The 15,248-nt window shown below is 41.3% G+C and overlaps 1 protein-coding gene across 1 annotated transcript; it reads left to right on the top strand.

Annotated features, from left to right (window-relative positions):
- The first annotated feature begins 663 nt into the window (after window positions 1-663).
- On the top strand, window positions 664-13,616 carry SMIM14 (small integral membrane protein 14). Its single transcript, XM_053458379.1, has 5 exons — window positions 664-791; window positions 7,244-7,341; window positions 8,645-8,693; window positions 11,338-11,486; window positions 12,524-13,616. Exons 2-5 carry the CDS (start codon window positions 7,267-7,269, stop codon window positions 12,560-12,562), a joined length of 312 nt encoding a protein of 103 aa, XP_053314354.1. The 5' UTR covers window positions 664-791; window positions 7,244-7,266; the 3' UTR covers window positions 12,563-13,616.
- The last annotated feature ends 1,632 nt before the right edge of the window (window positions 13,617-15,248 follow it).

Raw genomic sequence — 15,248 nt, 5'->3', positions numbered from 1 at the left:
CAGCTCAGCCGTTCTTGCTTGGGAAAACTACCAGTGCTAGCTCTTAATAATAAAGCAAGGGAACAGAAAACACAACTCTCCCTTAAATGAATAAACTCCAAGGCGCCTCAACAATAGAGTTACTGGACAAGGACACGTCTCTAAGGAGCGGCGGGAAGCGTACAAATAAAACAGCAGATTTCTAGCAACCGTTTGCGCCGACACCTCTTTTTTATCATTTTAAAAGCATGACTGCAGTATCGTGATATACGAGAACTACTTTCCGCAAAACCGGAGGGTACCGGGCGCTAAGCACGCAACAAAACACTAATCCCGCTATGGGCGAGTCAAAGACATAAGCACAATGTCCGTTACATGGTCAAAACTGGGCGAGTCCGAGCTTTCCGCCCGCATAGCGCTGATTAGGGGGATATGCGGGAGCAATTGAGGCGCTACAAACCACAGAAAACTATCACTATCCACCAAACGAGGAAACAGTCGCATCTCTGCCGTACGGCAGCCTTTAAATAACGTCAACGCAAGCGTCTGCTTTAGCCCCGCCTTGTCCACTGAACGCCGAAGGTTCAGTGGAGGACGCGTGATTGCGTCCATGCGTGTCTTTTGATTGGCTGCTCGTGGACACCTCAACTCCACCCCTACCAGCAGACTCGTGGCCGCGATTCTTTGGACCGAAGTGGGCGGTAGCCCTGAGGGAGATCCGGGTTCTCGTGCACGAGTATGACGTGTGCAATAGAATCAAAACAGTGCGAGAGCCGCAGAGAGAGAGACCCGGCCGGCTCGGAGCTGCACAGGTGAGGGGTCAGCCCGTTACAAGAACAGACAGACATGCACAGTACATACGGATACATACATAGCGCATACAAACAGATAGGCACATGCATGCACAGTACAGACAGACAGACAGGCAGGCACACGCATACATCGTACATACAGACAGGCAGGCACATGCATACATCGTACATACAGACAGGCAGGCAGGCACATGCATACATCGTACATACAGACAGGCAGGCACATGCATGCACAGTACATACATACAGACAGGCAGGCAGGCACATGCATGCACAGTACATACAGACAGACACTATATGCCCTGGCACCCTTTGCCGTTAGTTTTTATAGAATAGCGCGTTATTTGTGCCCGCTGTATAATGTGTGTGTTCCTGTAATCACACAAAATGCCAGATGTGCTTCAGATGAGCGCAAACCTACACACAACTACTGACGTTACAGCTGCTCTGGGGAGTAGGTTTAGTCACCTGCCTGGCAGGGCAGCCCAGGAGGTGGTGTCCGCAGCATGTCTGTGTATAAGCGGGGCTGAGATATACACCGTTCTCTTGATTATTGTATTTTCTGTCGCTGTCAATATGCAATGAGCGCTCTTTACCGCGGAAGCCATGTTTCAATCATTGTCCGCCTATAGGTTTTCTGACTGGCGGCGTGTAAACATGGGTTCGTTCAGCTGTATTTCTATATTCTGCCATCTGATCTCCCTGCTCTGTATGTCATTCTTTCCCTTCCTCCCTCCATCAATTTCTCTCGTTATTCTCCTGCGCTTACAAAGAATATGTCATATTTCAGAAATAGTCGTTTTTATGATTCTCACCTACATTTCATCCTCCGCTGTTTGATAGAATATTTTTCTCCTGGCCAGGAAGCCTCTTGGAGATCACAGCATTTGATCTAGTGTCTGGGGTAATTATGTTTTTGCCCCACGTGGTGTGAAACGTCCTTATGCAAGCCACGTATGGAGCAAAAAATAGCAAAATGTGTGTTTATTTCAGCAATACTATGGCTTGACATACGGCACTTCTGACGTGGGCTCAGGCTAGCACTCCCTGTAAGCCTCTTGTTTGGAGATGCTGAGGAACCCACCCAGAACCATATGTAAGCTCTTCTGCTTACAACAACCCTACTGATAAAACAAATCTGCCCCCCCCCCCGGCAGAGAAGAATAAAACAGTGGGAGTGCCCCTTTAATTAATCATCCCTTGCCCACTGCACCTTGTGTGAGAGGTGACCCCTTGTAGTTGCCGCACGAGGGGTTTTATTGTTGGGCACATTTTAAGCGAAGCCCCCTGTGAGTTGTAAGGAGTCGTTGATACGTAGGTATGTAAGAGATCTTTGGGGGGTTTGAGCTCTTGTAAAACATATAATAAGGGTTCAGCAGCTGTTATTTGATTTGTTTCGGGATGAGCAGCTGTTTTTTTTTCCTGGCGCGGTGTAGTGTTTACGTGTTCTTCCTTGTATGTTCTAAATCTTCCATAAAACTGGGCAGGAACCCTGTCCTGATATGGTCACTGGCTGTATATGTGTCATCCCTAAGGATTTTATTTCTGTTTTTTAACAGAATTTGCTTTTTATAAGTAGAAATGTAGATAAAATCGATTAGTTAACCTAAAGTTGGACACGTCTTTGGGGGAGCAGAATTTCTCATTCTTGGCAAAGTAAATGTATGTACAGTCAGCTTAGCCCTACAAGGAACGGCCCCGTATAATGCATATTAGAAACGAGAGTTGGAATGTTTCTGCTCAGCAGGAGCCATGATTTACTGGGTCCTACGTGTCTGGATTGCATTGGCATGGAGCATTCCCACCCATGCAACTACAAACAAAGGAAGACGCTGGGACAATGCAGATAAATGAATTATAACTTGCAGGCTATGGAATCAGATCTTGTATGACAGCATGATATCACCCATCTTACATCAGCCTTCAGCTCTGCTCGCTCTGTTCTGCAAACAAACCTATTGGTAACATTCAGCCGTTCTGGTTTTTCCACCCTGCTCTGTAAGATATATATATATATATATATATATATATATATATATATATATATAATATAATATAATATATAATTAGATCCTAGCACTTGGTTGACCTACGTGGTGGCCACTTGCTGCACTTGGTCTCTTGCACCTGATGGTTCTTTTCGGTACACTGATAGTGTCACTTTAAGTAAAGTTTATGATTTAAAGTGAATGAGCAGATTAAATCATCCTTTCACATTAAATTATATTCCATTGTTGTTGCCGCACAAGATTGATCATATCTTTTTGTAACTCAATTGTCTCCAGGTGGTTATTTCAACTGGGCTGTAAAGTACTGCAGAAATCTGGCAGAACAACCGTCACCAGCCTTTAATTCCTTGTAAATTTGCCAAGATCAACATGACCTGATTACCAAATCTTGTAACTGGTTGTGTTTGTATGTATGTATATGTGTGTATATATATGTATCTATATCCTCATGGGCTAAATAATGTTGCAAAAACTGACAGTTAAAAAAAAATAAACATTTTAATAGTTTATTTTTATTATTAAACAAAACGCAAAGTGAAATTTCCAGATATTCTGTCCAAGCTCCTCTGAAGAAGCACAAAGAAACATGCAATGTTGAGGACCATAGACAGTGGTTGACCAAGGAAACTTTGTGAAAGACACATCATGATTACTTCCCTTCACAATAGGAAGATGTCCGGCCGTGCCATCAACTCAACGTTGGCAGAAAACAGTGGGACCCTGATACACCCATTGGAAAAAGTCTGGTCAGAAGTGGTCTTTATGGAAGACTTTGCGGCCAAAAAGCCAACGTGAAAACAAGGCCAAGCAACGCAACTATTCATGAAAATACTGGAAGCAGGTGCTCTGGGCTAAGGAGTCAAAATGCTAAATATTTGGCTCTAGCAGCAGGCAGTTTGTTGGCCGAAGGGCTGGAAAGCAGCACAAGAATAAGTGTTTGCAGACAAAAGGGAAGCATGGTGGAGGTCTGAGGTTACATGAAGAAAGATCGAGTCTGCCTAAATCCACAGAAGAACTACAGTTAGTTCTCCAAGAATTAGAGCTCCCGTGGAAATCAAATACATTATTTAGCTCATGAGGACCAAACACTAAAATTCTCTTGCTCTTTAACAGTCAATACATGAAGCTGGAATATATAAGTAAACTCCGTTCTAGATAGAGAAGAGTTATGTTATTCTTCGCGTTTAATGTGTGAAGCACCTCGGCCTCATGTATGTATTTTTTTTTGTAATGCAACCACAATATGACAGGTAACTTCTATTATTAAATTTTAACATAAACTGTCTGTGCAGATGTCTGTTACGCATCTTTGCCTCGCAGCTATGGGGCTTTAAACATAAGGGGGGGTAATATAATAAAAATAAACTTTCACCGGGAAACTAACTCCCACTTGGTTGTGGCATGCAAAGCAACCTGCTAGTAAAAGTTACAAAATAGTGTTTATCGCTGCGGTTCTTCGTTGAGCCCCAGAATTACTCCGGTTTTTCTTAGTAAACATGGCTTTTTTATTAAAAATCTATAACTTGCATTATCTTTTTTTATTATTATTATAGTTTTAAAACCTAGCTGGATGGTACACCAGTTCAGCTTCCAGTGATGTATGAATGCTGTTTTATTTATATATATATATATATATATATATATATATATATATATACATACACTCACTGGCCACTTTATTAGGTACACCTTCCTAGTACCGGGTTGGACCCCCATTTGCCTTCATTTTTCCTGGCATACTTTCTATAAGGTGCTGGAAACAGAATTGTAGCCTCAGTTTCCTGTTCTCAGCTGACAGGAGTGGCACCCGGTGTGGTCTTCTGCTGCTTTAGCCCATCTGCTTCAAGGTTCGATGTGTTGTGTGTTCAGAGATGATATTCTGCATACCTTGGTTGTAACGAGTGGTTATTTGAGTTACTGTTGCCTTTGTCATCTCGAACCAGTCTGCCCATTCTCCTCTGACATCAACAAGGCATCTTCGTCGACACAACTGCCGCTCACTGGATATTCTCTCTTTTTCGGACCATTCTCAGTAAACCCTAGAGAGGGTTGTGCGTGGAAATCCCAGTAGATCAGCAGTTTCTGAAATATTCAGATCAGCCCGTCTGGCACCAACAACCACCATGACACGTTCAAAGTCACTAAAATCCCCTTTCTTCCCCATTCTGATGCTCGGTTTGAAATTCAGCAAGTTGTCCTGACCACGTCTACATGCCTAAATGCAATGGGTTGCTGCCACGTGATTGGCTGATTAGCTATTTGTGTTAACAAGCAATTGAACAGGTGTACCTAATAAAGTGGCAATATATATATAGTATTATAAAGCTTTGATTTCAGCTATACCGTGGGAGAGATTGACATAGGACATGATTTAGGCTGGAACAGCACTTTCATGTTACTTGTAACGTCGTTTGATTCATAACTAGCTGCTGAAATGTAACCCCCTGCAGAAGTAGCCCATGGGGCACAGGTACCTCGGATTCAAAATCTATAACCTAGAGAATACGCAGATCAGTTTGAACCTCTAATTCTTACGCTGCCCTGTGGTAACATTTACATAAAGAAACACTCTGAGTTTTTGTTATTTTGCTGGAATTTAAAAATCCCCACTTCCTGTCTGACTTGCCATGTGTTTCATATTTCCTTTTAAATGCCCCCCCCATCTATTAATAAAGTTATATAATGTGCGATGTAATAGACATATCACAGGAAGCAGATGGCTTGCGATGCCTTGGGTGGTTTAAGCTCTTTATCCCGCACAGGGCTCTATCCTGCTACTAAATTAGATTCCTGATGGAAGGATCCTGCTGGGCTTCACATTAACGTTCGGGAATGAATATTTCCCAAAATGCACAATATGTGACCCAATTTACACTTTTAGTAGGGTTTTTGCCTGGGTTGTGTAGAACCATCACCTTGTCTGGTACGTCCTGGCTCGTTTTGTGTTCCCTTTTGTGGTCCTTAGTAGAACTTGATACCTTCCATTGGGCCACCATAAAAAAGGTGTAGCGTTACAAAAGCTTTCAGGACCTCACAGGTCTGTTTTTCACATAGAACTGAATGCGCGTGCCACGTACCTTTTTAAAATTAGCTTTGTCCTTTACTTTGTGTTTGCTTCAGCCCTGGGTGTTGCCGTCAATGTGTCCCTTGCTCATTGGAGGAGACTGGCTTACCTGCAGTGGAATGTGTGTGTACGCAGCATTCTGCAGTCATCACGGACACTTTCCCTCTGCTGATACGTAGCTACGTACTATACTAAATGCCTCCGAGAATCACCAGCAGGCAGAATAAGTGGAACTGATCAGATCATATTGATTGCTACCCGCTTGATTTCTTTTAGTTGACCAATTTTATACATGGAGGACCCATTATTTTCTTTATTTTTCCGAGGATGTTTTTGATTAATCAAATATGTTCTTTTCTGAGAATGGTATCTTACTTGAGATAATTGCTGTTGGAAATGAAAAATCAGCAAATAGCGGGATGTTAGACTTCTTTCACATTTTAGAATTGGGAATGTGTGATATAGCAGACTCTGCTGTTTTCTGCAATGTATACATTTGTCATCCAGTGATGTCTGCACTTTATAAGTAAAGTACGGTATGTTATCCTGTAATAATAATATTAATAATTATAAAACTGTCAGTAACTCAAAAAAGTGAATGTGTCTTGATAATGAACACAATACAATAGCTATTATAAAATGTGACTACCTCTAGATTGTAAGCTTGTTTGAGCAGGGCACCTGTTGTACAGCGCTCCGGAATGTGATGGTGCTATATAAAACAAATAATAATACTTCCTGTGGCAACTTTCCCAGAACAGAGTGGTTTGGTCATTAACGGGTCCTGTTATAAGCATTGCACACTTTAGCCACTAGAGGGCACACAGGCAGCGGTGATACTGGTGGTGCTCTGGAAGCAGATCGGTATCCAGCGGGTGCTAACACCTTGAATTTTGTTTAAATTATTTTTAGTGCGTAGACCATAAGCAGCAAATGCCTTTAGAGAACTGCATTTTCCTTATCCCGTATAGTAATCGACAAAGGAAAAAATAAAACTCTCTAGCTAGGTGTTAAAATCTGCAATAATTTGCAATATTTTATTATCTACCAAGTAAAACAAAACAAAAACCTCCCAGCGCGTTTTATATCCTTATGAGAGAGTGCAGCAAACAGCCTGTGACGCTGACCTCTAAAGCAAAGTTATCAACCCTATTTATAGCAACTGTTTTTATGTAAAATTCAGACTTCAGCTTTTTTCAATGTAAATGTGAGGACTCGCTGTACAAGTTTTATTGGAGATGGATTCAATTCTTACCCACAACCTCTGCAATACCAGTTTGTCCTGGGCCGCTACAGGCTTTTCTTTCTAGTAGTACAGTGCTATGTGTATAGATACATAATCTGGATAGAGAAGCACTCATTGTCGCTCTGTTTTGCAGGTTGCGGTAAATGAACTGTAGAGATGGAACAAGGTAACTTTGATCCTTGCGAATGCATCTGCTCCCATGAGCATGCAATGCGAAGACTGATCAACCTGGTAAGGAGACCACAATAACGTGCTAATATTCCATGAATCACCTCTTCCTTTTCCCGTCTACAAGATTTCACTCGGGCTCTGGAATCTACTTCCACCGAACCTTCAGCATTCACCCTCCCAACATTCAAGAAACATCTCAAAACTCACTTCTTCAGAGAAGCCGCACCATCTTAGCTGCTAGAACTTCCTTGTCATTGATACAACCAGCACACTACCTCTCACCCTTTCTCTGTGCCTTATGTTTGTCACCCCATTCCCTGAAGCTTGTGAGCCGGGCTCCTCCACCTAATGTATCTGTCTGTCTTATTCTGTCAATTCTCGCCTTGTGGTCAGTGCTGGATTTACATATAGAAGCGTATGTATACCTACAGTATGATTTCTTGTCATGTCGGTTAGCCAGGCAGAGAATCTCTGTAGGAGACGTGTGTAGGGTTGATGTAGCACAAAGCACAGCTTCCCCTACCGGACCACCACTGAAGACCTCTCCCTTCAATGAAAATGTAGGATGGCTTGCATGTTATGATTGCTGGGAGACTTGTGTTGAGCAGACTGAGTGTCCTTGCCTGACCTTCTGTCTCATTCCTCTGGAGACCCTTAATAAGTGTAAGATCAGAGTTCTGTTCTCCTTCTGCCCCGGTATGTCTCATGTATTTTTAATGTAGTGATAGTTCTACCGAATCTGCTGGCACCCTAGAAATGAAATGTAATGATTGTCAATGTTAGATCAACTGTGCAGTGATTAACTGTAAAACTCTTGAGTTCCTCTACTGTCAATTGTGAACCAAGGAACTCTCCGATATCCATTACCACCCCACCAATGTAGAACACATATTAAAGTATTTTGTGCGCTGCCCCTTCCACTATCTACGTTCTGTTGAAATGAATAGGTGCGCTTTGTGCACGTGCACTCAGGAGATTATTGAGACTCTTGGAGATCTCCTATGAGTGCGTTTGTGTCAGAGATGGCTGGCACACATGCCGGAGCGGTGTTCTGCTGAATGCCCCTCCAGCAAGCCCAGTAGCTGATAAAGAGCGCAAATGCATGGGGCAAGGGTCTGCAACTATACAGGGTCTGCCTTTCTATACATTTTTTTTCTAATAATTTATGAAATGTCTAGATTTATGTTTCGCTACCCAACTAAAAAATAAAAATGAAACTCTAAAAAACATAGCTATAACAATGCAAATATAGCCAGCTGCTGCTACTTCCAGCAATTACCTGGCATATTATTTTCTCTCATTAAATAGTTCTCTAACATCCGATTTGACCTTGTATTTAATACAACCATTGTTTTTATTTCAGCTAAGACAGTCTCAGTCCTACTGCACAGACACGGAATGCTTACAAGAGTGTAAGTATACCCACGTGTAACATGATGCGTGCGCGTGCGTTCTAAACATGGCTCCTTCGATGAATGTGTACTTGTTTTCTATAGGTTAATTTCCCTGGCTTTTTTTCCTGTTTTAACTAAAAATGTATTTGCCCAAATGCTTTGGTTTCTATTTTCCAATCTTTAAGCCCCTAGCTCTCTACCTCATTTTTTAAAAAAATGTATTCAACCTGCATTCTGTCCAGCACCGAGAGAGTTAATGTTTAATCAACGGTTCCATCATTTTTCATATGCCAAGTGTATGAAACAGTCTTATGACCAGAGCAAATGCACCCGTGTCCCAGCCATACCGTTACTGTGCTGTTTGTCTAAACTTTGGACCAAGCTAGTTAATGAAAACCATCATTAGATAACACTTCAATTCTTTGGAGAAAATGTCACCAAATCAGTCCAAGTGACATCTCACATACTTCCCTGCATGGTGTATAGCCAAGTAAGTGAGATCAAAGTCAAGTGCCTCTCAGCAGATCAACTATATAATAAGGAAATGGTGTTCTCACTTCATAATGTATAATGAAGTCAACGATAAATTGTGAGACCATTAAACCAATGCATATTAAGGGACTTAGTACGTGAATGTGCATTATTCATACTTAGTACGTGAATATGCATTATTCATACTTAGAAAGTACGTGAATGTGCATTATTCATACTTAGAAAGTACATGAATGTGCATTATTCATACTTAGAAAGTACGTGCATTATTCATTGGTAGGCTGCATAGGCGCAGTCAAGGTGTAGCTGCTTAACCACGTAAGGTGACACGGTATGTTTATCTATCCTCTCTAGTTTGATGTGTTCTCCTGTGTACTCGTCAGCTTTTGCCCTCCCGTTACAGGTTAACACCTCGCTGAAGTCTTCTGTATAAACTATTTCATTACTCATGGTTTTTAGACACCTGTACGGCCAAGGTGTGTTCTGGAATGTCTCCCCCACCAAGAGAACCAGACAAGCAGTACTGGTTTCTACTCCTTGTCACTTGGTGAAGACTTCCTAAATGACAGCTGTGGCAGTGGTGACGTCCTCACGGGGAGTGGAATATTATGCTCTTTTGACGTTTGCTATAGTAATAAAGTTAGTAACTCTGAGAGGGCTCTTGGAGGCAACCCTCACAAGTCAAAGTTTAGTCATCTTCCTCACGTCACTAAAAGGCTTTGTATGTTAGGATTGTGGTACATTGCTTTCTGAGGGTGTGAAATGTCACTGAAGTTCACATTGACTGTAGGTACTAGCCAACTAGCCCCACAGAGTGATTTGGGAATTTAATCAAAGTAACAAACTGGGGGTGAATAAATCAGCACTGTCCAGTCCAGAAAAGCCTATAGAAGCCCCTTATGTCAGTGGTCTTTGTTCGCCCAGAGGGAAGTTTTGCTGTATAGTGTCTTCATTAAGCCACTTTGATATATGGAGTTACTGTCATCCAAAGTCAAAAAGACAAGGGGTTACTGTCCTGCTCGAAAGTTAAAAGAGTAACTGTGTGGCAGGACTCCACATCCCGTGCCGTCGGTCTGGCTATCGCTCTGTCTCTTTGTATGAAATGCCTTTCTTAGATTCAGATTGTCCTGCCAGGACTATACTCTTATACTCATTATTGGGTTAATTGTAGTGTAGCCTTGCAGCAAATGCAACAAAAACAAGAAACCGTGTGTATTGGACATTTATTACTGAGAACATGTTCTAAAATTGTTCTCTGTGACCGGTGTGTTCTTTACAGACCCCTTAACCACAATTAAACATATTTCAAGGGCATAGGACTATTAACTCCTCATGTTTCAAAGTGACGTGTGGAACCCCTTGAAGCATGTTATAAAATATCTTACATGGAGAGGGAAAGCCAGGGATTCCTTCCTCATGGCCTAACCAACAAGGAGCATAACAGACTGATTTGATACTAAACTTGCAGGCTCTATAATGCGGTAACAATTGCTTAATTTTTTTTGAATTTAGTTACTTTTTATGAAGGGCCACCCCCAGTGAAATTCTTTTGCAGTAAGGGTACAGTTGGCCCTGCATAATGCATAGGTAAAACGATTTCTTGAATGTCGCCGCTGCATTATGAAAGACCCACAGTGGAGAAAGGACAAGTTGCCTCTACATATATACAATAAATGTATTGACCCCCTCCAAACACTGGTTTAGTAAATATGCCCCATGAGAGGGCTAACAGACCGTTATTACCGGTAAGTCTGTAATTGGTTCTCTTACCTCTTTTGTACTCAAAGCTTCTACGTGAAATGTGTGTACAAAACAAGTGAAGATCTTGTATACTCTTACGTACCACACTAGATTAGATAAATAATAAACACGGCCCCCAAAAGTTTTTTTTCTTTATAATTGTGCTGTAAAATATTTAAGTAAAGGCATTGTTTGTCTCTTTCTTCCTGCATTTAAAGGGGAGTTCACACCAGATGTGATTATTTTTATTAGATTAAATCCCACTTTCAAATTGTGTTTTGTCCAGCCAGACACTCAATAAATGTATAGGGACCCAGACTGCGGCGTCTGAATGTTTTCTAAGCTGTCTGGGATGCTTGTTGAGCTGTGGCTCTTGTGTGATCGTTTTATTTCCTGGAGTTAATGTTTTGCTTTTTGGTTTGTTTTTCAGTGCCAGGACCAAACTCTGCCAGTGATGGAGGAATTAGCGTTGCTATGATAGTGATGGCATGGCTTGTAATTGGGTTCACTTTATATTTGTTAAGACCCAGAAGTCTCAGGAGACCCAGGACCGCTGGAAAACCCACCAGCCCACATAATGTAAGTTTCATTTGTCTGTTACTCATGATACGGAGCCCTAAGTTTGTGGATTTCCCCAGGGGCGGAAACTTTAGGTCCAATAGGAATGTCGTCCGCATGTTGCCCTGCGAGTCTTCTGGGGCACTTTGGGTAGAATCTGCCCTTTCTGCAGGGTGCTAGGTTGAATGTTGCTGTTAACAAAAGTGCTAGGCCATCTTCTGAATTTAGAACTTAACCCCCAATAACATTAGTGTTCCTGCCCTTTCATGTCACAGTGAAAGAAGGAGCCTGTACTAACCACACACCATTACATCTGGCTGTTTGTAATAGTACAAAAAATACTAATAAAGAACTTCTCACCAAAATAATCTGTACAGTATAAAAACTAATTTGGTCTGCTGACTTGTTAGTCTAGTTCATGTCACAGTTTTTTGATTACTGAATGAGCTAATATTCTGGAAGAGAGAGGTCACATTCTATGTAGTAGTGAATTACCTCAGCTAAGATCAGTTACAAAGGTGAATCCTTTAAAGTATGGGAAGGTGGATGGTCTCATGTTTTATTTTTATGCCACATGAACTCTGCAGAATGACAATGTCCGACGTGCTTGGGACCGGATAAGGTATTATTTCTTATAACGGATCTGTCTTCTCACCTGTGTCCGCTCCGTTGTTCAGGTTTCTCCTGCGGACCTAACGCTTGCTGTCCGTTGTTCAGGCTTCCCCAGATCACTTCCGCTCCGCAAAAGCGAGTGCTTGGGGGAAGCCTGAACAGCGGACTGGAAGCGCTCTGGAACAGCAAGGAGAAACCTGAACAAAAGGATGGACAGCAGGGAGAAGCCAAAAAGGAGGCAGAAAAAAGATCTACTGACTACAGGAGAGGTCAGACACCTCTTTCCTCTCCCTCCTAGTCATGTGTCCCTCATCTGAATTTCCTTTATCTGGAAAAATACATTTGGACAATTTCGGATAAGAGATACTCAACCTGTGCTAGAATAACTCTTTGTGTTAAACAGCAACAACTAATAATCTAAGGAATTTATCTCATCTCTTTGTCAGAATGAAGGTCCTGAGCCTCCAGCCCCTCCTGTAGACTAGCAACCGGCAGCCTCCCCGGACAGCTATACATTTGCACGACCAAAACGGCCAGACTACTCTCAGATCGATCAATCTATTTTCTCTCCTACATCAATGCAGTCGTGGAATTGAGAAGGCTTCCAGATACTGAGGTTTTCTTGATGGAGCAGTGTAGTCGGTTCTTCCCTACTGTCTTTGTAACGCGTTTTATCTTTATGTGAATCTCCATAACAGTGATTTGCTGATTTTATTTTTTTTCTGCCATTTTTCCTTTGATACTGTCCGGTCTTACAAACAATTACTGAATATACCGTTCAGATATTGTGAAGATGTACTATAATAGGTTATGAATTCCGAAGTTTAAAGTTAAATTTGTTTCATGTAGAAGCATACATTCCAGTTATACTGAAGGAGTGCCGAGTAACAGCAGGAGGGCAACTGAAGGCAGGTGATAAGTGCTTTCGAAACAGGAGTAGACTTTAATTGTTGGATACCCGAAGCGCCTGCACCGATACGTTAGGAAAACGTAGAGGATTTTCAGATTGCAAAATACAAATACCGAATAGTGAGTAAAGTAATTGGACACAGGAAAATTTTAAATAAAAAAAAAAAAATCACAACATAATGGGCTATTAAGCTCACAAAGCTAGCCAGAAAGAAGTGATGAGAGTCACCAAGACTAATTTAAGGTGTCCAGGTTCGTGGGAGCTTCATATTCTTTTGATGTTGGTGATGTATATTTTATTGTTAATATTTCATACGTTTTAACTCTATGGACTGTGCCCCTTTTTTGTTCTTTTTATAATTGTAACCCACAGAATGTTTAAGGGACTGGATGTTATGTTGCCTGTTACCTACCGGTATTTGGAATCAAAGACAATCTTCACCACAAACTGCGTTTAGAAGAACAACACATTTACATGGCCTAATGTTTAGTTTTGGATAAAAAAAGATTAATCTTAGCATCGTTACTGATTTGACTTGCAGGGTAAACACGTTTGAGAAGATATGTGGAAGAATAAGAGGCTAACATTACTTTTCTATTGGGCTAATACATTCCTTTTGTTAACTTGCATATTATGTGTTGTAAATCACAGCATTGTACTGCTGTGAGAAACTCTGTTTCTTTGGTGCTGCCGGTACCGCAGACTGTTTCACAAGCTACAGGGCAGATAGTATGTGTAGGGTCCCGCTCGGTCCATTGGAGAATACATACGGGGAGTTTGGGAATGCACTGGCGTTGTAGGTTGGTGCGCATCCACCACCGTTGCCCGTCTACTTGAGAACAGGAGAGATGACGTGGGTGCAACTGTCCCTTTAAACAATTTGGTGTAACTATTGATAATAATCCCACTTCAGTGGTTTTGCAATATTTACTTACATGTGGAGAAAAAAAACTGCAGACAGGTTCTCTAACAGAACAAGAAACAGGTGCCTGGCCAACTGTTACAACTAATCTATATATATATATATATATAGATATATAGATATATATATATCTATATATAGATATATAGATAGATATAGATATATATATATAATCTATATCTCTAATATCAATAAATGTTGGCAAATATTTTGATAAAAAAGCATGCATTTTGTTGATATTCCCAGCTTCTACGTGGACTGTGGACTGTGATCCTACAATGCATGTGCCCTGAATTACAGCATTAGAAAACTGTGATTGTGGTTACATAGTTACATAGGCTGAAAAAAGACATGCGTCCATCAAGTTCAGCCTTTCCCATATCTGTTAATTGCCGTTGATCCAAAAGAAGGCAAAACCCCAGTTGTGGCTCCTTCCAATTTTCCACAAACTAGGGGGGAAAAAAATCCTTCTTGACCCCAGAATGGCAGTCAGATCTCTCTTTTGATCAAGAAGCTGTTTCCCCATAATTATTTATTAATAATAATTATTCCCCATACAATTATATCCCTGAATATTATGTTTTTGCAAGTATTCATCCAGTTGATGTTTAAATGTCTGTACAAACATGCAACGCCACTACTGCCCCCAAGAAAACAAAAAAGTCTTTAATCATATGTGCTCCTGTATACCAACTTTCTGTTACCTTTTGACTATTTTGAAGTGCAGCGATAATAGGGTTTATTCGCTAAATGGAGAATTGTGGTGTTTACTCCCGCTTTCCAATTCATTGTGAAGGCTAACACTTGCTGGCTTCTCTAATAAGAAGGTCTGAGTTGGCCCTGTATGATGCATACGTCACAGGGTGATACATGATACTATATTATTACTGTACATTACACAGGGCTAGCCAAGCCCTTCTTGCAGCAGAAGGACACTGGGGTTGGGGTTTCATAATGTTTGGTGAAGTCAAGGAGGTGAAACACACTCCCTTTGAATGTATGACTCAAGCCTTTACAGGATTGTATTCTCTGCTTCAAGTACTCTGTGGGGCTCAAAGCCATTCCAGACCTGAATAGGACTTATGTTTTTTTTCCCTGTACGATACCTAAAATGTCAATTTCTTCCATGTTCCTCCTAGAGATCCTCACTATATCCGTCTGCTGCATTGATGGCCCCCTCTTCCCTTAAATGTCATACACTTTCCTCTTTCAGAGAGCAACCATTCTTAACGTGTCAACCAAAGACGTTCTAAATCCTTATCTTTTTCTTGTGTTCTTTTAAAGCAACAAAAGACACCCATTGTGTTCAATCACCGCACAGAACCAGCCTGGCCAACGG

Source organism: Spea bombifrons, chromosome 1, assembly GCF_027358695.1.
Source record: "Spea bombifrons isolate aSpeBom1 chromosome 1, aSpeBom1.2.pri, whole genome shotgun sequence".
Taxonomy (NCBI): Eukaryota; Metazoa; Chordata; class Amphibia; order Anura; family Pelobatidae; genus Spea; species Spea bombifrons.
The sequence above is the reverse complement of the archived record's forward strand: the minus strand, read 5'-3'. Positions and strand labels throughout refer to the sequence as shown.